This window comes from Salmo trutta, chromosome 12 (assembly GCF_901001165.1).
Source record: "Salmo trutta chromosome 12, fSalTru1.1, whole genome shotgun sequence".
Classification (NCBI taxonomy): domain Eukaryota; kingdom Metazoa; phylum Chordata; class Actinopteri; order Salmoniformes; family Salmonidae; genus Salmo; species Salmo trutta.
This window is the reverse complement of record NC_042968.1, coordinates 56096856-56120281: the sequence shown is the minus strand read 5'-3', so window position 1 is coordinate 56120281 and position 23426 is coordinate 56096856. Positions and strand designations below refer to the sequence as shown.

Below are 23426 nucleotides of genomic sequence, written 5' to 3'. Positions count from 1 at the left end.
ATGATTGAACGTCACTGCGACGGCGGCGATTGAACCCATCCAGTACCAGCATAACGGATGGTATGTGTTTTACTATTTTCACGAATGTTGTATACCAGAGTGGATCTCCTAAAAACAGAGCAGGTACATTTAACATTTAGTATCGGTTTGGTAACGTTTATTTTTGGGGACATTTCCTAGACGTATTAAAGGCGTTGCAACTTTATTTATTTTTTTAACATATCCTCGTTTGTAGTAAGTAAAGTTTTATTTTTTTGTAAAAGGTATTGTGGTCCTTCCTTAGCTACTCTCTGGCTCAGTCGGAACACCTCTGGCCCTTGACATTGTAGGCTTTTTGAATATAATTTGCGATTTTAACTTTGAAATGCCGAATGACACCCATGTGACAAACCATGTTCGAACGTAGCTGATGTTGAATGTGATCCCTTTTCTGTCTGTGGTAACGAGTGACAACCAGCAAAGTCAAAATGGGCTATATCGTAAAAATTCATTTAAGGTTAAACCTTCATTTAAGGTTAGTCATAGGGTTAGCGGTGTGGTTAGTATTTTTTTTAATCCGATTTTAAATAGATACATTCTATAAATAGGCGGGATTTTGCCATTTGTAACTGTTTATTTATTATGCCGCGCTCATATTCTAGTCGGAACTCGGAAACGCCCGACTTGTTTCATTGAACCCTGCACGTGTATTAACTAAACAAGATAGCAATTCGGATATTCCGAATTCGTAGTTCCGACTACGCAGGATTATACCTGGTGACGACAATTTTGCTACAAATTTGTTTTTGCTGTGTGTCGCATAGTGATTACGTAGGAGGAAATAGCCGTCTTGCACTCCTAAATTATAAACTAGGTGGCTAAATGTTTATATGAAGTGAAAATGAGAGCAACATACAAAACCTTGTTCGTATTTTATGTTTTGATATCGAATGTTTTTGTGAACGCGTTCGAACCAATCTCAACCACATTTCTGGTCGGTTTGGGAGTTGCAGCAGTAGGACGGAAATTTTACAATTATGTATATGAAAGTTGCGATTCAAAATGGATTTATTTTAATTCAACAGGTATGTGTACAGCTAAATATTAAATGGTTGTGTTACGTGGTTTACTTAGACTATTTGATTATGTAGACAGTCAGTCCTTTTGCGTTTTTAATCTTGTAATTGCTCATGGAGCTCCACCAATATACCGTTGGCCTACTTTAGAATGCGAGGGTTGACTTTAGGGTCGTTAAATATTGGGTGGGTGGCGGGCGGCTTGAGAAAACGATACCTTAAATCCATAAATGTAGCAGTCTTGTGCAGTTCATATCTGTAGGCTACATAGCCTAAAATAAATGACAAACTTCTATCTGGCATTGGTGCATAAACCTAAGCTTTGGAACGGGCAGAAAAATCGATCGGCGTAGACAATAAGGACTAGTAGGCAACGTTTACATGCACGGAAATAATTTGATATTAAACTGATTACGTCAGTAGGCAGATTATGCCATAGTCTTGTAAACACCATACTATGCTTATGTTAATCGTCGTAAAATCAAAATGAACACCTCGTTTTCGGAGTATCTAACGAATTATAAGGACATCTAAACACCTTAATTGGCGTTCCAAAGGTGTGTTTGATCTGCGCATATGTCTGCAACGGTAGCGCAAGCCTACCAGTTTAGCACGAGTGAAGTGAGTTAGGAACAACTGAATCTATGCCTCCTATAGTTTTACATCAGGGGTGCAACTTTGGTTTTAGAAGTGTGGGGGGGGGGGGGGGACATAACCATAGAGGGGGTCCTCCCTCAGAATGGTTTTGGGCATCTATAGCTAATTTACTGCATTTCTACTAGGACTGTCCCTGATAAACGAGTCTTTAATTTTTGAAATTTTAAAATGTGTTTTTTTCCATATATAGACACACCCTATGTGTTTTAATAAAATCAACTGTATGTACTGAACTAGTCAGATGCTTTTAGCACGCTGTTTGATTAAACAAAAGATGACACACAAATTACTCAAAGGGAGCCGGAGATCAAGATAGCCTAACCAGAAGAAACAAAACCTGTTCCCGACCCGCCTTCACAGATTCTGCTGTTATTCTCCTGAAGTTGCTGGTAATAGGCTACACCAGCGGTTGGCAACCTTCTCCATTTGGAGTGCCAATTTATCTTACCATTTCTACCAATTTCCGCGCCAATTAGGATTTTCATATGCAATTTTGTGGAACGGGTTAATTTAATTTATAGTCTTTGTATCTCAAAATCATTGTCTGTGGTTAATCTATATTCTATCTAAATGAAAATGATACAAATCTAAAAGTAACTTTTATTGCCATTTGGCCAATTATGTAATAATAACCTACATAAAGCCAACACATACAAACATTACAGCCTGCAGGTAGGAAATAAATATCATATAAATTACATTGGCTACGCATGGCTTGTCTGCAATGATTTTGAAACATTGTGTCAACTATCAACTGTGTCGCCCCAAAACTCATGCTAGCAAACTTGAGACATTGTATAAAATAGTCTGGGCCCTCAGTTTCCAGTGCCAGTGATCTCGGGACAGACACAGCTGTAGGCTTTTTGTGCAAGGGATAAGAAGTAATCAGTTATTTTATGATGTTTCCACTGGATCAGAGCATTACGTTTTTCCCTTTCATGCTGAGTGGTTATCGAAAGGGAGAGAGCTGGAAATATTGTTCAAATACTTTGAGAACCTATTGTCATTCACAATTGATTGTAAAAACAGACTTTGTTTACTTGCTGTTTTGAGGTGAAGAAAAATTACTTTGAGAAGCTCCATAGCTCATTAGTGGGTGTGAGTTAAGACATCAGAAATACTATCAGACATACCCAAATGGGCACATTTATAGCTCTGCATTTGCGTGCAGGCCAGGTAGACAGACTAGTCCTACTTCTATATGTGTAATCAGGTGCTCGTCCTTACTCAACATTGACAGGAGCGTTTCAAACAAAAGACAATGAATAAATTGACAACTCGTAAATGTAATGAAATTAACCAAACTTGTTTCTCACAAGTGTAGCATATGTTGCGAGTTCTGCAAAACAGATGTCCACTCCGACAATGAGAACTAATGGTAAATGACTAATAAAAATATATTGAATGCATTAACAGAAATGACCATAAACAAACAAATATTGCAGATTAGAAATTATGTGAATTAATGGTAAATGTAGGCTACTACTGGTAATGTAAACTCAGCAAAAAAAGAAACGTCCTTTTTTCAGGAGCCTGTATTTCAAAGATAATTCGTAAAAATCAAAATAACTTCACAGATCTTCATTGTAAAGGGTTTTAACACCGTTTCCCATGCTTGTTCAATGAACCATAAACAATTAATGAACATGCACCTGTGGAACGGTCGTTAAGACACTACCAGCTTACAGACGGTAGGCAATTAAGGTCACAGCTATGAAAACTTAGGACACTAAAGAGGCCTTTCTACTGACTCTGAAAAACACCAAAAGAAGGATGCCAGGGTCCCTGCTCATCTGCGTGAACGTGCCTTAGGCATGCTGCAAGGAGGCATGAGGACTGCAGATGTGGCCAGGGCAATAAATTGCAATGTACATACTGTGAGACGCCTAAGACAGCGCTACAGGACTGACAGCTGATCGTCCTCGCAGTGGCAGACCACGTGTAACAACACCTGCACCGGATCGGTACATCCGAACATCACACCTGCATGACAGGTACAAGATGGCAACAACAACTGCCCGAGTTACACCAGGAACGCACAATCCCTCCATCAGTGCTCAGACTGTCCGCAATAGGCTGAGAGAGGCTGGACTGAGGGCTTGTAGGCCTGTTGTAAGGCAGGTCCTCACCAGACATCACCGGCAACAACGTCGCCTATGGGCATAACAAACCCTCTGTTGCTGGACCAGACAGGACTGGCAAAAAGTGCTCTTCTCTGACGAGTTGCGGTTTTGTCTCACCAGGGGTGTTGGTCGGATTCGCATTTATAGTCCAAGGAATGAGCGTTACACCGAGGCCTGTACTCTGGAGCGGGATCAATTTGGAGGTGGAGGGTCCATCATGGTCTGGGGCGGTGTGTCACAGCATCATCGGACTGAGCTTGCCATTGCAGGCAATCTCAACGCTGTGCGTGACAGGGAAGACATCGTCCTCCCTCATGTGTTACCCTTCCTGCAGGCTCATCCTGACATGACCTTCCAGCATGACATTGCCACCCCTGCATGACAATGCCACCAGCCATACTTCTCATTCTGTGTGTGATTTCCTGCAAGACAGGAATGTCAGTGTTCTGCCGTGACCAGCGAAGGGCCCAGATCTCAATCCCATTGAGCACGTCTGGGAACTGTTGGATCAGAGAGTGAGGGCTAGGGCCATTCCCCCCAGAAATGTCTGGGAACTTGCAGGTGCCTTGGTGGAAGAGTGGGGTAACATCTCACAGCAAGAACTGGCAAATCTGGTGCAGTCCATGAGGAGGAGATGCACTGCAGTACTTAACCTGTTGGGGCTAGGGGGCAGTATTTACACGGCCGGACAAAAAACGTACCCGATTTAATCTGGTTACTAATCCTACCCAGTAAGTAGAATATGCATATAATTATTGGCTTTGGATAGAAAAGACCCTAAAGTTTCTAAAACTGTTTGAATGGTGTCTGTGAGTATAACAGAACTCATTTGGCAGGCAAAAACCTGAGAGATTCCTTTACAGGAAGTGGCCTGTTTGACCATTTATTTGCTTTCTTTGACATCTCTTCCAAAAACTCAGGATCTCTGCTGTTACGTGACACTTCCCACGTCTCCAATGGGGTCTCAGAGCCCGGGAAAAACAGGAATGATGTAATTCAAAGCCCTGGCTGAAACACACGAGAGCTTTTGCTAAGTGGTCTATCAGAGGACAAAGGCTTAGGCGCGTGACCTGCCCCGCCCCCGGCTTTTTGTTTTTCCCTCAGTTTACAGACACGCAGATTCCCGGTCGGAATATTATCGCTTTTCTACGAGATAAATTGCATAAAAATTGATTTTAAACAGCGGTTGACATGCTTCGAAGTACGGTAATGGAATATTTAGATTTTTTTTGTCACGAAATGCGCCATGCGCACGACCGTGATTTACCATTCTGATAGTGTCTAGAACGCACAAACAAAACGTCGCTGATGGAACATAACGATGGATTATTTGGGACCAAACCTACATTTGTTATTGAAGTAGAAGTCCTAGGAGTGCATTCTGACGAAGAACAGGAAAGGTAAGACCATTTTTCTTATAGGAAATATGATTTTGATGAAGGCTAAACTTGCCGGGTGTCTAAATAGCTAGCCCGTGATGGCTGGGCTATGTACTTAGAATATTGCAAAATGTGCTTCATCCGAAAAGCTATTTTAAAATCGGACATATTGAGTGCATAGAGGAGTTCTGTATCTATAATTCTTAAAATAATTGTTATGCTTTTTGTGAACGTTTATCGTGAGTAATTTAGTAAATTCCCCGGAAGTTTGCGGGGGGTATGCTTTTTCTGAACGTCACATGCTAATGTAAAAAGCTGTTTTTTGATATAAATATGAACTTGATTGAACAGACATGCATGTATTGTATAACATAATGTCCTAGGTGTGTCATCTGATGAAGATCATAAAAGGTTAGTGCTGCATTTAGCTGTGGTTTGGGTTTTTGTGACATTATATGCTAGCTTGAAAAATGGGTGTCTGATTATTTCTGGCTGGGTACTCTGCTGACATAATCTAATGTTTTGCTTTCGTTGTAAAGCCTTTTTGAAATCGGACAGTGTGGTTAGATTAACGAGAGTCTTGTCTTTAAATAGCTGTAAAATAGTCATATGTTTGAGAAATTGAAGTAATAGCATTTCAAACGTTTTGAAAATCGCGCCACAGGATTGAACTGGCTGTTACGTAGGTGGGACGATTTGGTGCCACCTAGCCCATAGAGGTTAATGCAGCTGGTGGCCACACCAGATACTGACTGTTACTTTAGTTTATGTCTGTTGCTGAATCTTATGTTCATACAAATATTTACACATGTTAAGTTTGCTGAAAATTAACGCAGTTGACAGTGAGAGGACGTTTCTTTTTTTGCTGAGTTTATGTAATGGGGAATTGATACACAGCAAATAATGCAGTTATGAAACAATGAATGCCCACGAAATGGAGGAAGAGTGCATTCTGGAGAGAGACGTGCCTTGTATCTGAGCCTCAATCCCCATATTCTTGAACCGTGGTATACTCGCGGCCTCGTCAATGGATTAGTCCACTGAGGCATTCGCAAATCACACAGGTGTCTCTTGGGCCATGAAAAAAAAAGATCTATTTGTGACTGCTCGACAAAAGTAAATTAAATAGACCCCTTTTGTCATACAGTAGGCTATTTCATATAAGGCACCCAGACCTTATGAATGTTGCACGGTATACCCTTAATCTTGTAATAAATCAAATCTAGTGATACATCTTGACCTTTTTGCCATCCATTGTGACATTGTGGTAGGATAACCAACCTTCCAATTAATGGCGACGCGTTTCTTAGCCGCTATAAATGCTAGGTTACAGTTTCTTCTGATAAGTCTCCATTATCAACATTTCCAAGCAAACAAAACCAGGGAGAATCTGTAGACATGCAGAGATAAAATAACAAACTCTTTGCCAGAATTCAGCCAGCCTTCACAAGATCATAACATATGCAAATATGTCCCCTTTTGTGTTTTCCACATCCAGCAGAGGAATTACATGATATTCAGTTTCATTGGCATGTAGGATGTTCTGTGGATGGTCTTAAACTGCAGTAATTTATCTCTGAGATTATATGAACATGACTGTGCATTCAAAGATATGTATCCATTCATCATCATCAATATTGTGTTGAGTAGTGACCGTTCACCATGACAGTGTAGTCTGTATAGCTGTTCATACCGTGTCTGTTTGAAAAGTAGGGAATTAGCTAGGGAAACTGACAGATCAATAACGTTACATTGCTAAACTGGCTCTAATAAAAACTTCCGAATATCAGTCTAAAATTGTTTGGCCGCTGGTTTCATCATTTAATTCAGGTCTAGTGTGATTGAGAAAAAAATAATATCTAAAGTGTGTGAGCTAGCCAGGTAAAGTTAGCCAACTTTTGGCTAGCTCTAATGGTACATGAACTGGCGAAAACTAGCCAAGTTAGTTTGAAACGGGACAAAAAGGCTACAAAACATTTCCATACACACAACAGACTGTAGCTAGAGGTTCGAGATGAGCTGGCTGTGGTAGCTAGCTAGCTACACTACCGTTCAAAAGTTTGGGGTCACCTAGAAATGTCCTTGTTTTTGAAAGAAAAACACTTTTGTTGTCCATTTAAAATAACATCAAATTGATCAGAAATACAGTGTAGGCATTTGTTATTGTTGTAAATGACTATTGTAGCTGGAAATGGCAGATTTTTTATGGAATATCTACATGGGTATACAGAGGCCCATTATCAGCAACCATCACTCCTGTGTTCCAATGGCACGTTGTGTTGGCTAATCCAAGTTGATCATTTTTAAAAGGCTAACACAACGTGCCATTGGAACACAGGAGTGATGGTTGCTGATAATGGGCCTCTGTACACCTATGCCAAAAGTTCCCGAATGTCGTACTACATTGGCCAAAATAGGAAGTATACACGCAGAGGATACTATTTCCATACTTTAGGGCTCATAATGCAATTCTTCAGGAAATGGGCGTGGCTTTGTTTTCAGATTTGAAGATAATGGTGGAAAATATGCAGCTGAAGTTCAACAAGAGCAGATACAAATTCGTTGCTTTAACTAATTATGACACATGTTAAGAAAATGTTGATAAGTTACCTTACATGTTATATTGGCTGACAATTTGTTAGCTACTCTGTCCTTACGAACCACATAGCATATCATTACAGCAATATGTACCGGTATGTTAGCTAGGTACCTAACATTAGTTGGCTACTTATACATCAAACTTGCCAGTATATTAACTATAGGCTATCTAACTAACAACCCAACGTTTATTGACTTTATTGTTCCCGTCATTCTTTGCCAAATGGTATAGTCGTTGTGCGTTCTCAATGGACATTCGGGTGTTTTCGTGAATTCGCTCTAGCTAGCTACAGTCATGGCAAAAAGTTTTGAGAATGACGCAAATATTAATTTTCACAAAGTCTGCTGCCTCAGTTTGTATCATGGCAATTTGCATATACTCCAGAATGTTATGAAGAGTGGTAATTGCAAAGTCCCTCTTTGCCATGCAAATGAACTGAATCCCCAAAAAAACATTTCCACTGCATTTCAGCCCTGCCACAAAAGGACCAGCTGACATCATGTCAGTGATTCTCTCGTTAACACAGGTGTGAGTGTTGATGAGGACAAGGCTGGAGATCACTCTGTCATGCTGATTGAGTTCGAATAACAGACTGGAAGCTTCAAAAGGAGGGTGGTGCTTGGAATCATTTGTCTTCCTCTGTCAATTATGGTTAACTGCAAGGAAACACGTGCCGTCATCATTGCTTTGCACAAAAAGGGCTTCACAGGCAAGGATATTGCTGCCAGTAAGATTGCACCTAAATCGACCATTTATCGGATCATCAAGACCTTCAAGGAGAGTGGTTCAATTGTTGTGAGGAAGGCTTCAGGGCGCCCAAGAAAGTCCAGCAAGCGCCAGGACCGTCTCCTAAAGTTGATTCAGTTGCGGGATCGGGGCACCATCAGTACAGAGCTTGCTCAGGAATGGCAGCAGGCAGGTGAGAGTGCATCTTCACGCACAGTGAGGTGAAGACTTTTGGAGGATGGCCTGGTGTCAAGAAGGGCAGCAAAGAAGCCACTTCTCTTCAGGAAAAACATCAGGGACAGACTGATATTCTGCAAAAGGTACAGGGATTGGACTGCTGAGGACTGGGGTAAAGTCATTTTCTCTGATGAATCCCCTTTCAGATTGTTTGGGGCATCCAGAAAAAAGCTTGTCCAGAGAAGACGAGGTGAGCGCTACCATCCGTCCTGTGTCATGCCAACAGTAAAGCATCCTGAGACCATTCATGTGTGGGGTTGCTTCTCAGCCAAGGGAGTGGGCTCACTCACAATTTTGCTTAATAACACAGCCATGAATAAAGAATGGTACCAACACATCCTCCGAGAGCAACTTCTCCCAACCATCCAGGAACAGTTTGGTGACGAACAAGGCCTTTTCCAGCATGATGGAGCATCTTGCCATAAGGCAAAACTGATAATTAAGTGGCTCGGGGAACAAAAAAATCTATATTTTGGGTCCATGGCCAGGAAACTCCCCAGACCTTAATCCCATTGAGAACTTGTGGTCAATCCTCAAGAAGCGGGTGGACAAACAAAACCCCACAAACTCCAAGCATTGATTATGCAAGAATGGGCTGCCATCAGTCAGGATGTGGCCCAGAAGTTAATTGACAGCATGCCAGGGCGGATTGCAGAAGTCTTGAAAAAGAAGGGTCAACACTGCAAATATTGACTCTTTGCTTCAACTTCATGTAATTGTCAATAAAAGCCTTTGACACTTATGGAATGCTTGTAATTATACTTCAGTATTCCATAGTAACATCTGACAAAAATATCTAAAGACACTGAAGCAGCAAACTTTGTGGAAATTAATATTTGTGTCATTCTCAAAACTTTTGGCCACGACTGTACTCCGATTTCAGAGCACTCTGTACCAGAGCGCAGAATAATGAATTTACGGGCGCTCAACACCCGTTGAATATGGTCGGTGTTAGTAAACGTTGGCAAAAAAGCGCAAATTGTTTCCAGCAGCACAGTTAGTCACCAATGGATAACATAAAAACTACCTAACCAGCTCTGCTAGGGTGAGTAAAATGGTCCGGGTGGTCTCATTTGTGTCTGGAAGTAGCTAGCCAACGTTAGCTTGGGTGCTTGACTGCCGTTGTAAGGCCAGAACGCTCAAATCAATCCTACTCTTCGCCTCCAGTGTGCACTCTGAGGGAAACGGTCAGAATTTACAAACGGACAATCTGACAACTCTCTGAATTTATGGGCACACTCTGGAACTCCAAATTTAATTGAAGAACACACCCAAAGTCGTAAAATGTCTAACTAGTAATTTATGCCAACTAGCTAGCAAAAGGTTGTATAGCAACAACTTCCGGTAGACAAGCAAAGAGCTATTACACTCAACTGAAAGGATACCGTTCGTTTACAGTATACTAAAATGAACTAATAGTCTAGTGTATATTCTCATTGTAGTGTACAGTATGTTTAATATGGATATTCGAACACAGCTATAGCTATCTAAATAAGTCAAAAAAATATCCTGCACCCCCTGACAAAAATTGTTCCACCATCTGACTGTAGCCTACAGCACAGTTTCTATATTAGCGGTTAGGGTTGGATGCGGGCCTCAGATTTTCATGTTATCACGTGTCGTGACTATCATTGTGATGACATGCTGTTTTATCAAATCGATTACCTAACGTTTAATTATTACTTGATTTATATTAATCATGCAACAATGAACTCATTAGTAACCTGGGGCACCACGGGAAAAGTTTGTTTTAATGAGTTACCATTTCCTGAATTAACTCAAGAATATCAGAATTTCGATATCATATTAGTCATCAATTTCATCTCAAAATATAATACAAAAATAAAATCAATCATTAATTATAATTTTACCTCGGTCTCATTTTGAACGTAGTTGACTTCAAATCTGCACAAACCCTAACATAAATGATAAATCAGCGATATACAAATTAGCTTAATTATTTATTTACTAACTAAATAATCACACAGAAATACACACACAGCATAGTTATTGGTTACTAACACAATGCAATGATAGGTTCCTAGTGGACTAAACCGATATGACGTCTTGTTACACAATATGGCGGATTCAAAAGAGAGGGAAAGGGAGAGGCAAAGGAATTCAACTATCGGGACGTTTGTAAGCTATGCTCATGGGAATATGAATACTTTGCACATGAACGACCGCTCATTCGACAAGAATTGCAATGTATATATTTACGCCTACGTCTTACTCTGTCATCCCTCTGTAGAACTCGATGTTCTGTGGGAGGTTTTCGAGGGATGTAAGACTCTGGTCGTGTAAGTCTCTGGTTGTCCACCAGAGTTCGCAACGTCCTTTGTAATTGTAGTAAGCTTTTGTTCTCGAAGTGTTCGTTAGAATGTATACTACAAAACTGTACCACGAGGAGTTTCCTAGACTATTTTACATATACAGTTGAAGTCGGAAGTTTACAAAATCATTGCACCTTAGCCAAATACATTTAAACTCAGTTTTTCACAATTCCTGACATTTAATCCTAGTAAAAATTCACTGTCTTAGGTCAGTTAGGATCACCACTTTATTTTAAGAATGTGAAATGTCAGAATAATAGTAGAGAGATTTATTTCAGCTTTTTTGTCTTTCATCACATTCCCAGTGGGTCAGAAGTTTATATACACTTAATTAGTATTTGGAAGCATTGCCTTTAAATTGTTTAACTTGGGTCAAACGTTTCGGGTTGCCTTCCACAAGCTTCCCACAATAAGTTGGGTGAATTTTGGCCCATTCCTCCTGACAGAGCTGGTGTAACAGAGTCAGGTTTGTAGGCCTCCTTCCTCACACACGCTTTTTCAGTTCTGCCCACAAATTTTCTATAGGATTGAGGTCAGGGCTTTGTGATGGCCTCTCCAATACCTTGACTTTGTTGTCCTTAAGCTGTGTTGACACAACTTTTGAAGTATGCTTGGGGTCATTGTCCATTTGGAAAACCCATTTGCGACCAAGCTTTAACTTCCTGACTGATGTCGTGAGATGTTGCTTCAATATATCCACATAATTTTCCTACCTCATGATGCCATCTATTTTGTGAAGTGCACCAGTCCCTCCTGCAGCAAAGCACCCCCACAACATGATGCTACCACCCCCCGTGCTTCACGGTTGGGATGGTGTTCTTCGGCTTGCAAGCCTCCCTCTTTTTCCTCCAAACATAATGATGGTCATTATGGCCAAACAGTTCTATATTTGTTTCATTTAGACCAGAGGTCATTTCTCCAAAAAGTACATTCTTTGTCCCCATGTGCAGTTGCAAACCGTAGTCTTGTATTTTTGATGGCGGTTTTGGAGCAGTGGCTTCTTCTTTGCGGAGCGGCCTTTCAGGTTATGTTGATATAGGACTCGTTTTACTGTGGATATATATACTTTTGTACCTGTTTCCTCCAGCGTCTTCACAAGGTCCTTTGCTGTTCTGGGATTGATTTGCACTTTTCACACCAAAGTGCGTTCATCTCTAGGAGACAGAAAGCATCTCCTTCCAGAGCGGTATGACGGCTGCGTGGTCCCATGGTGTTTATACTTGCGTACTATTGTTTGTACAGATGAACGTGGTACCTTCAGGCATTTGGAAATTGCTCCCAAGGATGAACCAGACTTGTGGAGGTCTACAAATTTCTTTCTGAAGTCATTTCTTTTGATGTTCCCATGATATCAAGCAAAGAGGCACTGAGTTTGAAGGTAGGCCTTGAAATACATCCACAGGTATACCTCCAATTGACTCAAATTATGTTAATTAGCCTATCAGAAGCTTCTAAAGCCATTACCTAATTTTCTGGAATTGTCCAAGCTGTTTAAAGGCACAGTCAACTTAGTGTATGTAAACTTCTGACCCCCTGGAATTGTGAATTATAAGTGAAATAATCTGTCTGTGAACAGTTGTTGGAAAAATTACTTGTCATGCACAAAGTAGATGTCCTAACCGACTTGCCAAAACTATAGTTTGTTAACAAGAAATTTGTGAAGTGTTTGAGAAACTAGTTTTAATGACTCCAACCTAAGTGTATGTAAACTTCCGACTTCAACTGTAGGTCATGGATGGCAGGAAGCTTGGCCCCATTGATGTGTACAGCTGCAGACTGTGAATGTGTAGTCCCGTCTTCACCTTCGTATACTGGTCTTGTAGTTTTAACCATTACGTGACGTCCGGTTTACACTGTCCGGCTGCTTGGTCTAATGTAAATTTCGTTAGGAGTACTTTATAAGCACTCTGGTAAAAAGGGCATTCCATCGTTTTGGCATAATGTCTGTGCTCACGTGGGCGTGGTTAGTGACTTGGCAAAGTATATATGAAAAATAATTATCTAATTAGGAAGGCTAAAATCACATTTTATCTTCTCAGAAATTGTTTCCTATTTTAATCATATGTTTTACAACAGATGTAAATCTAACTGGAATGTGTACACCCTCAGAGATACCGTTATTTAGTTATACCCTCCTTAATGATTTTACAAAACAACAAAGGATATGACAGAATTATTGTTTGGGTCCCACCAAACATTCCAGACGTTTGAATATTAAAGCTAATGTTCCAATGTCCAATCTTTTGATGTTTGAAGTTTTGGCAAGAGTCTCTCTTTACACACAAAGGATTTTTGACTTCTCCATACTGCAGTGCAAGAAGGAGAGCGTTTACGACCGGTCGTAAGTCATACAACCAGCCCCACTTCTTCCTCTGGTGGGAGAGGGGGGGGGGTTTGCCATCTTTGATCCTCACCAATGAGGGAAAGTCGGGTGGTTGTGGATGGGTTATTAGCAATTGCGAGTGAACAGACAGCTTACTCGTTCACCGTTAGCCTACATAGCAGCTGTGTCCTACATGCGTAACTAATCACGTTAAGATAACCACCTATAATTAGTATAGAAATAATGGTGGTGTATTCATAGCACGTCCCATTCATTGACACTAATAATCAACTTCTGCCCTGTCATCAGGTTTGGAAGTGGCCCTAGATCAGAAGCTGTTTGGTCAACATGTTGCCTCCAGAGTCGTCCAGAAAGCTGTAACGGGTTTCATCAACAATAAAAACCCTAAAAAGCCCCTGGTGCTCTCTCTACATGGCTGGACTGGCACAGGGAAGAACTTTGTCAGCCAGTTGATAGCTGAAAACATCTACAAGGAGGGCATGGCCAGCAGTTTTGTCCATCAGTTTGTGTCTACAGCTCACTTCCCTCATCTGAATCAGATTGAGGACTACAAGGTAAAACAAGTATTTTGTTTAATTGAAACATAATCCCCAGTAACGGTGGCAGGGAAATTCTCAATGGAGAATTGGACTATTAAAAAAAAAAACGCTCTTATGCATATTCTATATCAGTGGAATACAAATCTTACCCTACAAGGTCTGGAGTACTGTTGGTTTTCTGATCTACCTGGTAATTAATTGCACCCAGATGGTGTCCCAGGTCTAAATCAGTCCCTGGTTAGATGGGAAGAATGAAAAAGAGAAAAGCAGTGGAACTGGCTTCAAGGTCCATATTTGGATTTGAGGGTTCTATATGATAGGGGATGTACAGTATCAGTCAAAAGTTTGGACACACCTACTCATTCCCCGTTTTTTTATTTTTACTATTTTCTACATTGTAGAATAACACTGAAGACATCAAAACTATGAAATAACATATGGAATCATGTAGTAACCAAAAAGGTGTTAAACAAATCAAAATAAACTTTGTTAAAAAGAACAGCTCAAATAAGCAAAGAGAAACGACAGTCCGTCATTACTTTAAGACATGAAGGTCAGTCAATACGGAACATTTCCAGAACTTTGAAAGTTTCTTCAAGTGCAGTCACAAAATACATACATGCGATGACGAAACTGGCTCTCATGAGGACCGCCACCGGAAAGGAAGTCCCAGAGTTACTTCTTCTGCAGAGGATAAGTTCATTAGTTACCAGCTTCATAAATTGCAGCCCAAATAAATGCTTCACGAAGTTCAAGTAACAGACACATCTCATCATCAACTGTTCAGAGGAGACTGTGTGAATCAGGCCTTCATGGTCAAATTGCTGCAAAGAAACCACTACCAAAGGAAAGCAATGAGAAGAGACTTGCTTGAGCCAAGAAACACAAGCAATGTGAGATGTCTTTGAGACACAGAGTAGGTGAATGGATGATATCTGTATGTGTAGTTCCCACCGTGAAGCATGGAAGAAGACGTGTGATGGTCTGGGAATGCTTTGCTGGTGACACTTGTGATTTATTTTGAATTCAAGGCACACAACCAGCATGGCTACCACAGCATTCTGCAGTGATACGCCATCCCATCTGGTTTGTGCTTTTTGTGCTTAGTTGGACAACCATTTTGTTTTTCAACAGGACAATGATCCAACACACCTCCAGGCTGTGTAAGGGCTATTTGACCAAGAAGGAGAGTGATGGAGTGCTGCATCAGATGACCTGGCCTCCACAAGTACCTGACCTCAAACCAATTGAGATGGTTTGGGATGAGTTGGACCGCAGAGTGAAGATAACGCAATCAACAAGTGATCAGCATATGTCGGAAGCTGGTTGAGAGAATGCCAAGAGTGTGCAAAGCTGTCAAGGCAAATTTTTACATTTTACATTTTAGTCATTTAGCAGATGCTCTCATCCAGAGCGACTTACAGTAGTGAATGCATACATTTCATACATTTTTTTTTTTCCTCTCCGTACTGGCCCCCCGTGGGAATCGAACCCACAACCCTGGTGTTGCAAACACCATGCTCTACCAACTGAGCCACAGGGAAGACCTGGTGGCTACTTTTGTAGAATCTCAAATATAAAATATATTTGGATTGGTTACCAAATGATTCCGTATGTGTTATTTCACAGTTTTGATGTCCTCACTATTATTTTACAATGTAGAAAATGGTTAAAAAAAAAAAAAACGTGGAATGAGTAGGTGTGTCCAAACTTTTGACTGGTATATCTGATTTTTTAAAATAGCTTACAGCAAAGCTGCAAAATATATCTAAACTGCTGTAGATATATCTGTGTTTTTACTGCTGTGACCATCCCCCAGTCTCAGCTGCAGCAGTGGGTCAAAGGCAACGTCACCAACTGCCCACGTTCCATGTTCATCTTTGACGAGATGGACAAGATGCACCCTGGCCTGATCGACTGTATAAAGCCCTACCTGGAATACTACGAACATCTGGATGGGGTCTCGTACCGCCAGTCCATCTTCATCTTCCTCAGGTAGGACAGACAGACTAGCAGTGTGTGTGATAAGAATTCCTGTGTTGTTTTTGGATACTTATGTTTTTGATTTACAGTCAAATATATTAGTCATCCATCATCCTATCTTTCCCACAACTTAACGACTCGTTGTAGTGACCATGGTTGTACTTACCTAAACGTCAGCTGTCAATCAGATACGGCCTCCCAAAACTAAAGTTCAGTTACTTCAGATTTTTTATTTTGCAAATAAAATCAGCACATGAACCTAATGCATTTAGAAACTACCCCATGTCCGGACCAGTGAGGAAGAAAAAGAATGTTGGATCCAGCTTAAAGTGGCAATATGCAACTTTTATGGGCGACCTGACCAAATTCACATAGACCAATAACTCACATTTCTATCATTCTACTTGAAAAGCAAGTCTAAGAAGCAGTAGATCTGTTATGTGCTCACTTTCTATGCTTCCCATTAAGTTTTGTTTTTGTGTCTTTTACTTTTTGTTTTTTTACACCAGCTTCTAACAGCCGAAACAACAATATTATTAGTTGTAGAAAATATATTTCACAGCGGTTTAGATGGTACAGTGATTCTCTACTAGCTTATTTTGTCACAAACTGAAATTAGGCGAACTATTAGAGTTTTAGCAACCAGGAAATTTCTGCATAGTGCAACTTTAATATCAACTAGTTTGCTTTGCTCATATCCATAGCAACGCTGGAGGAGAGCACATCACGCAGGTGGCCCTGGACTTCTGGAAAGCAGGTCGAGACCGAGAGGAGATGAAATTGCTCGACTTAGAACCAGCTCTCTCCCTGTCCGTGTTCAACAACAAGCAGAGTAAGCCACCTCTTTGCCGTCCTTCTTTAGGGCTGAAGCCTAACTTATGCACTTTGGTAACTCTTTTTTTTATATTTAACAAATCATGCACATGTTTCTCTAGGTCAGGATTCTCTCCTTTATGGTACTAAGCCTTGGGTTAGAAGACTGGGGATGTTATTGGAGACTTTTCAGACCTTCAATACTAAGATTACCTGTGATATCTATATTCTGTCCATCTGCCTTTCTTGCCCCTGCCCATTTTATGACTATCCTTACCCCCTAGGCACTTGTGTACATCTGCGAGGATTGGGTAAGCAATTGGTGGTAGCTTCTTCTTGCCCATCTTATGCCTGTGTTCTCCCTCCCTTTCTGTGTAGGTGGGTTGTGGCACTCTAGTCTGATAGACAAGAACCTAGTTGACTTCTTTGTCCCCTTCCTGCCTCTGGAGTACAGACACGTGCTGCTGTGTGGCATGGCAGAGATGTCCGCCAAGGGCCTGAAGCCCGACCAGGACGTGGTCGACCAGATGGCCAGAGACTTGATCTATTTCCCCAAGAGTGAGAGGATCTTCTCCAGCAAGGGCTGCAAGACCGTCAACGGAATGCTAGATTACTTCACATAGTGCGTGTTTACGTTGCTCCCGGGGGCTGCAGACTGACTGGTCTAATCATAATGAGTAGTAATTTAGGATGGAAGGGGGTTTGTAGGTCTGATCAGTCGGTCTGCAGTTGCTGACGGTAATGTAGATGATCTCAGCGGGAACAGCTACTGTATCTATCTACCTCCTACTCTACTGTGTGCACTTTCTTAATGAGAACATCTCCGCCAGTCGGAGTGAGGAACTCTGACTGGTGACGCGCCCCTCAGGTCTCCCAACATCAACGGTCTTGTTCTGATGGTGTCACTTCTCCCTGAAGATGGATTACTGAGAGAGAGGGCGGATTTAAGAAGAGATATACAAAAATAAAATTCAAACACTGAGGGGAAACGCTATTCTTTTTAACCAATCAAGGTGCTTGTTCCTGATTTTGTATATTTTGTAAATGATTATCTCCAAATAATGATTTCCTTTTTCATGGAATTCTGCTGCACATGAACTGTGGCAAGTGAAAATTTGTTGTGTATTAGAAACAAATGTGGTTTAAAGTTACAATCTCTAATACTGTAGAAAAGACACATGGAGTTGGTGGAAGAATCCTTTAATTCATGGCCACTTACTCAGCTTGGCCAGGGGCGCTTTAATTAGGTCAGGTGGAAATGTCCGACAGATCTCAACTCCATAAAAGGAGGAAATCTCCATCGCCCGATCTCGCTGCTTTCTCTTCCTTAACTCCGTCTAATCCAGAAGTTCTGTGCGTCCATGAATCCACTGAAGTCCACCGAATCTGTTACCTTTCATCTGTTACCTTTCATCTGAACTTTTCATCTGAACTATCTGTTGCGATCGGGAGAGCGGGCCATCAGTTATTGTTTATAGTTATTACCGCGGAGTGCTGCTTGGAGCGTACGCTTCAAACCTATTGTGTAATGTGAATAGTTAATGATCACGGCCCTACAGATCATCACAGGCCAATTATGCCATCGATATATGGTTAATATGTAATGAAATTACATGTACATATGAAGACACTTGAAAGGGTGAAATATGAAACGTCATCGTTTGCTGATCTGATCGATTCTGATATCAAACTAATGGGGATTATAGATTGAATAACCGATCACTGTTTGTATTATTCTTCTCATGAATATGATAAATAGTTACGAGCATAAATGACTCAAGGATGATTCCTATTGACTTCTTAATGAACTGGATTGTTGAATTCCTTAATTATGTTAATGAATGATTGTTATGATTTGATCTTTGTGATTATGAATTTGTATACATGTTATGAATTTGATTGGATACCTGTTATTCTGTTTCCTTTGTTATGCAGCAGACTACCCAGTAAATATACCACTTTATGGTTAAAGGAATTCCTGCCTCAGTCTCATCCATTCCTCCCCACACAGATTCCACTATTCTTTCAGTGGTCCTTCGAGCAGGATCATGACTGAACCAAAGACAGGTGAAAAGGAAATGGAGGGGGAGAAGGAAGAATTGTCTCCACTGGATGGAAGGAGAAAGGAGGAAAGAGCAGCTGAGGGAAAGGTCTTGGAACAAATAAAAGATCCAGGAGCTAAGCCTAAAGCAACAAGGAAGGCTTCATCCTCAACCACCAGCAGCACCAGAAGAACCAGACAAGCACCTGGTTAGCTTAATGATTATGTGTTCGAGTTTCCCACATCAAAGGGCAAGCCCACCAGAACTCAAAGTGGTGATGGATCAACTGTACGTTTCAGCAATCAACCAATCAAGTTCGACCAGTGGATACCCCTTTGGAAGTGGCCATGGCAGCCGCCATTCACTAGCCCTCAGCGATTCACAGACCGCTGTCCTACTAGCGTTGGAGGAAATTGAGGGTCAGATTGAGGAGGAACGACAGGCTGACGAACGATGTCACCTATTGGATGTGCAGGCCCGTAGAGCTCTACAGGAACGGGAATTCATTGCCAAGGATCTGGAACAGCAGCGACGGCACCGTCAAGCAAGAAGGGAATTGGAGGAGGCACGAATGGTCTTATCCTTCCTGGAGAGGAACGAACAGGGAGTTGACCTGACCACCCCTCCACATGGACCTGACCTGTCTGCCTTTCTTTCCCAATCTGCCCCTCTGGTACAGCATGGCACACAGTCCCCGGAGGCTCCGAGGCCAACACGGGGGACAGGCCGCTCCGCCAACGCCCTCTATGCCAGTGACACAAGTTAGCATTCCTCCTTCATCTAGACAAAGCATCACTCCTTCGCCTTTCCACCAATTACCAACCACGGCAAATCGTTCCTCTCATCCAGGGCCTGGGCCAGGCCAGTCAAATATTTTTCAGCCAAACGGCAGCCCTGCCACTTGGTTTGCTATCAATCTGAGGGATGCTGGGGCCGGACAAATGTCATCACTCTCTAAACGACAGAGGACTCGCAGTCCATGAGATCAATGTGATGGTTATATTCTTCAAGAATCAATGGGTACATATCGCTAATTAAAATAAGATTTGGACAGCTGTAAGTATTGCAGGTTGCCCCTTTAATTGTCATTGGAATATATTGTGCACTGGATACCCATTGTGTATTATATATCTGTTGTCAATACCCAGTTTACCAAAACCTAAACATGGAAAAATCGGCCTTTACTTGCATTTGTTTTTAATCCTTTCATTCACCAGAAGAATTGTGTACATTTGTCAATCTGCTGTAAGTTTATCTTTGGGGGTAGTCATGACTGGCCTGTGAGGATCAGCTCTATAGAGATATCCCTCACTCCCGCAGAGGGGAAGAATTATGAAGCTGTGTGGGGGGGGGGGTTTATGACCCCTCACGCCTGTTGTAAATTATAAGGCAGCAGACCAACTCTGTTCTGGTCTCTGTGAGAGGTCGTAATGTCTTTGTCCCTTATGGAGTATCTGAATGTCGATTTTGTGACGTCATTAAAAGTTAAATGAGGATGTTATGACAAACATTGTAACTTGAGTTTTCATAATATGTACATGTTTACATACTGTGTGTTGTGTAGAAAATATCCAGATCAAAATGAATGTTTTTGTGAAGATGAACTGTGAATTTAGTTGTCTGAACAGATCCGGGTAAGTCTGATGCCTTGTAACTAGTTGTGCCTCAGGGAGCCCAGAGAGCATGCCAGGATGACATAAACGCCCTCTTTCGCCCAGGGTATAAAGCATTTGTGTTAAGAGTTAACATATCAGACTAGAGACCATGTGCTGCAGCCTAGGTCTACTATTATTTGACCGCAAAACGCAACACGAGGTTGAAGAAGACAAAGGAACCTCTTAACAATCAATGCTACGGTTGAGTATCTGTATCTAAGGTGAATTCAAGCAGGACCATCCGGTTATTCTCTCCAAGCAATTGTGTGTACACTGCTTTTATTCCCACTCTGGGAATATCTAGACGGCTGATTATCCATCCTCAGAAGACCAATCTTCCAGAACGAGTACAAGGAGCCAGACAACTAAGGGAAAGGAGATTGTGGCACCTTGTGGACAATCAGAGACTTGCACCCGGCCATCCGAAGAACAAGACCCACTAAGCAGAACGCGGCCCACGAAGGCCTGGGCCCATCAGGAACTCGGCCCACGAAGGGATACCCAACGGAGACCTTCAACAAGTAAATACATTCATTATAATTCTGACACATAAGAGCGGGCAGTTCAGGGCAAGGTGTTAGGGCTAAACTAAGCATAGTTTACAAATGTATCCAAGTGTGCTTTTCTCTCGTGCACTTTCTTGAAATCTCCATCTTGTGAAATGTGTCATATAGTGTTGGCCCGCTAGGGACCTGTGTAACTGAATTAAGTTCTAATCAATAATCTTTAACCTAGACTGTATGTGTATCTTATATTATCATTTAGCTTGTTAGGAAATAAATAATCAACTCAATTGGTGTGGTACGGAATGATTCAGTGAGACCCGGGTTTGTGCAGATTTAAGAATTATGCGACATTCAGAATGAGACTTATGAGGAAATTAATTCATTAGTGACTGCTGTGAAATTGTACCTGATTAATTTAATCATGTAATTGTAAAAATAGTTCATCATTCGTTGATTAGCATGTCATCACGTTAATGATAGTAAACGTCACGGCAGGGTATAAAAGTATTTAGTTTTCAGTCCATCAATTTGATTTTTTTCAAGGTTGATCCAGATTTGTCCTAAATCATTTAATTGAGTAGTCCAACAGTCCTTGATTAAATGTCTGCAACGAAGTAAATCCAATTGTAATATGTTTTAATATAACTTAACCACAATGAAACAATTGTATATTGTATGTATACTGTGCCTTAGTTGGCATACTGTTCCCAGTCTAAACAATGCACCAAATAATTACAGGAAGGAAGGTTTGCAAATTTTTCATAAAAATGTTTTGTTTGAGTACATGAAATATCTAACATTTTGAAGGTAATGTAAGAACTCCTACTGTTAAGTCAGGACATCAGGACGCATATTTGTACATTTTACTTTTTTTTCAAGCCAAAGCATTAAAGCTCTGAATATTTACAATAAATCTCAAAGCATTCTAACTTGCTCATTTATGCATTTTTGGATGCATTATATTCATGCGAGACCATAACAATTTAGCTGGGATTTTAGTCCATGGACAGATTGTAGGCTTGTCTGATCTAGTCAAGAAGTGTAATATTCTCTTCCCTCACCTCCCGGATCATGGCCTGCAGGGAGGTCAGCTCCACACTGTTCACCCCTTCTCTCTTCTGCCTTCTGGTGGTCTTGAACAGATTGAGGGCCGTCATGATGTTGGTCATCACTAACATCAGCAGCACTACAACCAGTCTGGTGGTGAAAACTCAGAGGATTGGCTTCAATAGAAACACATAAAACATTTTTTATTTAACCTTTATTTAACTAGGCAAGTCAGTTAAGAACAAATTCTTATTTACAATAACGGCCAACCCTAACGACGCTGGGCCAATTGTGCGCCGCCCTTTGGGACTCCCAATCACAGCCGGTTGTGATACAGCCTGGAATCAAACCAGGGTCTGTAGTGACACCTCTCGCAATGAGATGCAGTGTCTTAGACCGCTGCGCCACTTGGAAGCCCTAAAATTAGGAGATTGATCATCAGCAAAACTGATCCCTGATCCAGGATCAGTTTTGCTTTTTTGATCATATTGAATAAGATTACATGGACAGTGGGTACCTAATCTTAGATTAGCAGTCCTACTCTTAGATCTGGGCCTGTTTTCATAGTGTCTAAGTGTCTGGAAATATGTCAATAATGACAAAGTCAAAAAGTTAGTTCCATGTTCAGTTTACCTGTGACAATGAGGGAGTGGAACTCACTGTCAGAGAAGTTATGACAGAAGAGGTTATTCTTATGAACACAGATGTAGTTCCCTTGGTGGAAGTCACCTGTAGCAGGGAAGAGGAAAGCAGCAGAGTGATTGACAGCTGGCTGAGTCTGGGTTCTGTTGGAGCAGGTGAACGTGAGAAGGAAGGAGCCTCCTGGGTAGAGTGGAGCAGGTGATGGTGAAGCTGTAGCCACATAACACCTCTGTCTCCCGGAGACCCCTCCCATTGGGGCAGTCAGAGATATTAGGCTGGAGCAGGAGATCTGAGCAGATCACCTCAACATAGGATGGTATTGAACCAAAATCAATTACTTCAAATAAAGCATCCTTTCTATGGGGAAAATACTCAATTGCAGATTCAGAGCCATCACATTTAAACTGTATCATCAGTATCTCTTCTGGAACAGAGTGGTTTAGCATTTAACAGCAAAGCCACAGCCCAGTTGTCTACATACTACTTCTGCAACACCCATTTCTTAAAAGAAGCCGCTCTAGCCTTTAGCTCAGTGCGGATGTTGCCTGTAATGCATGGCTTATAATTGGGATATATATGTACGGTCACAACACGGAAGTGGTCTGATGAAGCGGATGCTAAGGTACAGGACTGTTTCGCTAGCACAGACTGGAATATGTTCCGGGACCCATCCGATGTCATCAAATCTGGGTTTGGCGAATGCCAGGAGAACGCTACCTGCCCCAGTGCGTAGTGCCAACTGTAAA

At 41.4% G+C, this 23426-nt stretch overlaps 1 protein-coding gene across 1 annotated transcript; it reads left to right on the top strand.

Moving 5' to 3' along the window:
- The first annotated feature begins 773 nt into the window (after nt 1-773).
- Nucleotides 774-18763, top strand: LOC115203833 (torsin-1A-like). Its single transcript, XM_029768867.1, has 5 exons — nt 774-1064; nt 13742-14007; nt 15812-15987; nt 16680-16807; nt 17167-18763. The coding sequence occupies exons 1-5, from the start codon at nt 881-883 to the stop codon at nt 17409-17411; spliced, it is 999 nt and encodes a 332-aa protein (XP_029624727.1). The 5' UTR covers nt 774-880; the 3' UTR covers nt 17412-18763.
- Nucleotides 18764-23426: the final 4663 nt, after the last annotated feature.

Coding starts and splice junctions, on each gene's coding strand:
- LOC115203833 (XM_029768867.1), top strand. CDS start 881: ATGAGAGCAACATACAAAACCTTGTTCGTATTTTATGTTTTGATATCG. Junction 1,065..13,741: donor GATTTATTTTAATTCAACAG/GTATGTGTACAG, acceptor CCCTGTCATCAG/GTTTGGAAGTGGCCCTAGAT. Junction 15,988..16,679: donor TCCATCTTCATCTTCCTCAG/GTAGGACAGACA, acceptor TCATATCCATAG/CAACGCTGGAGGAGAGCACA.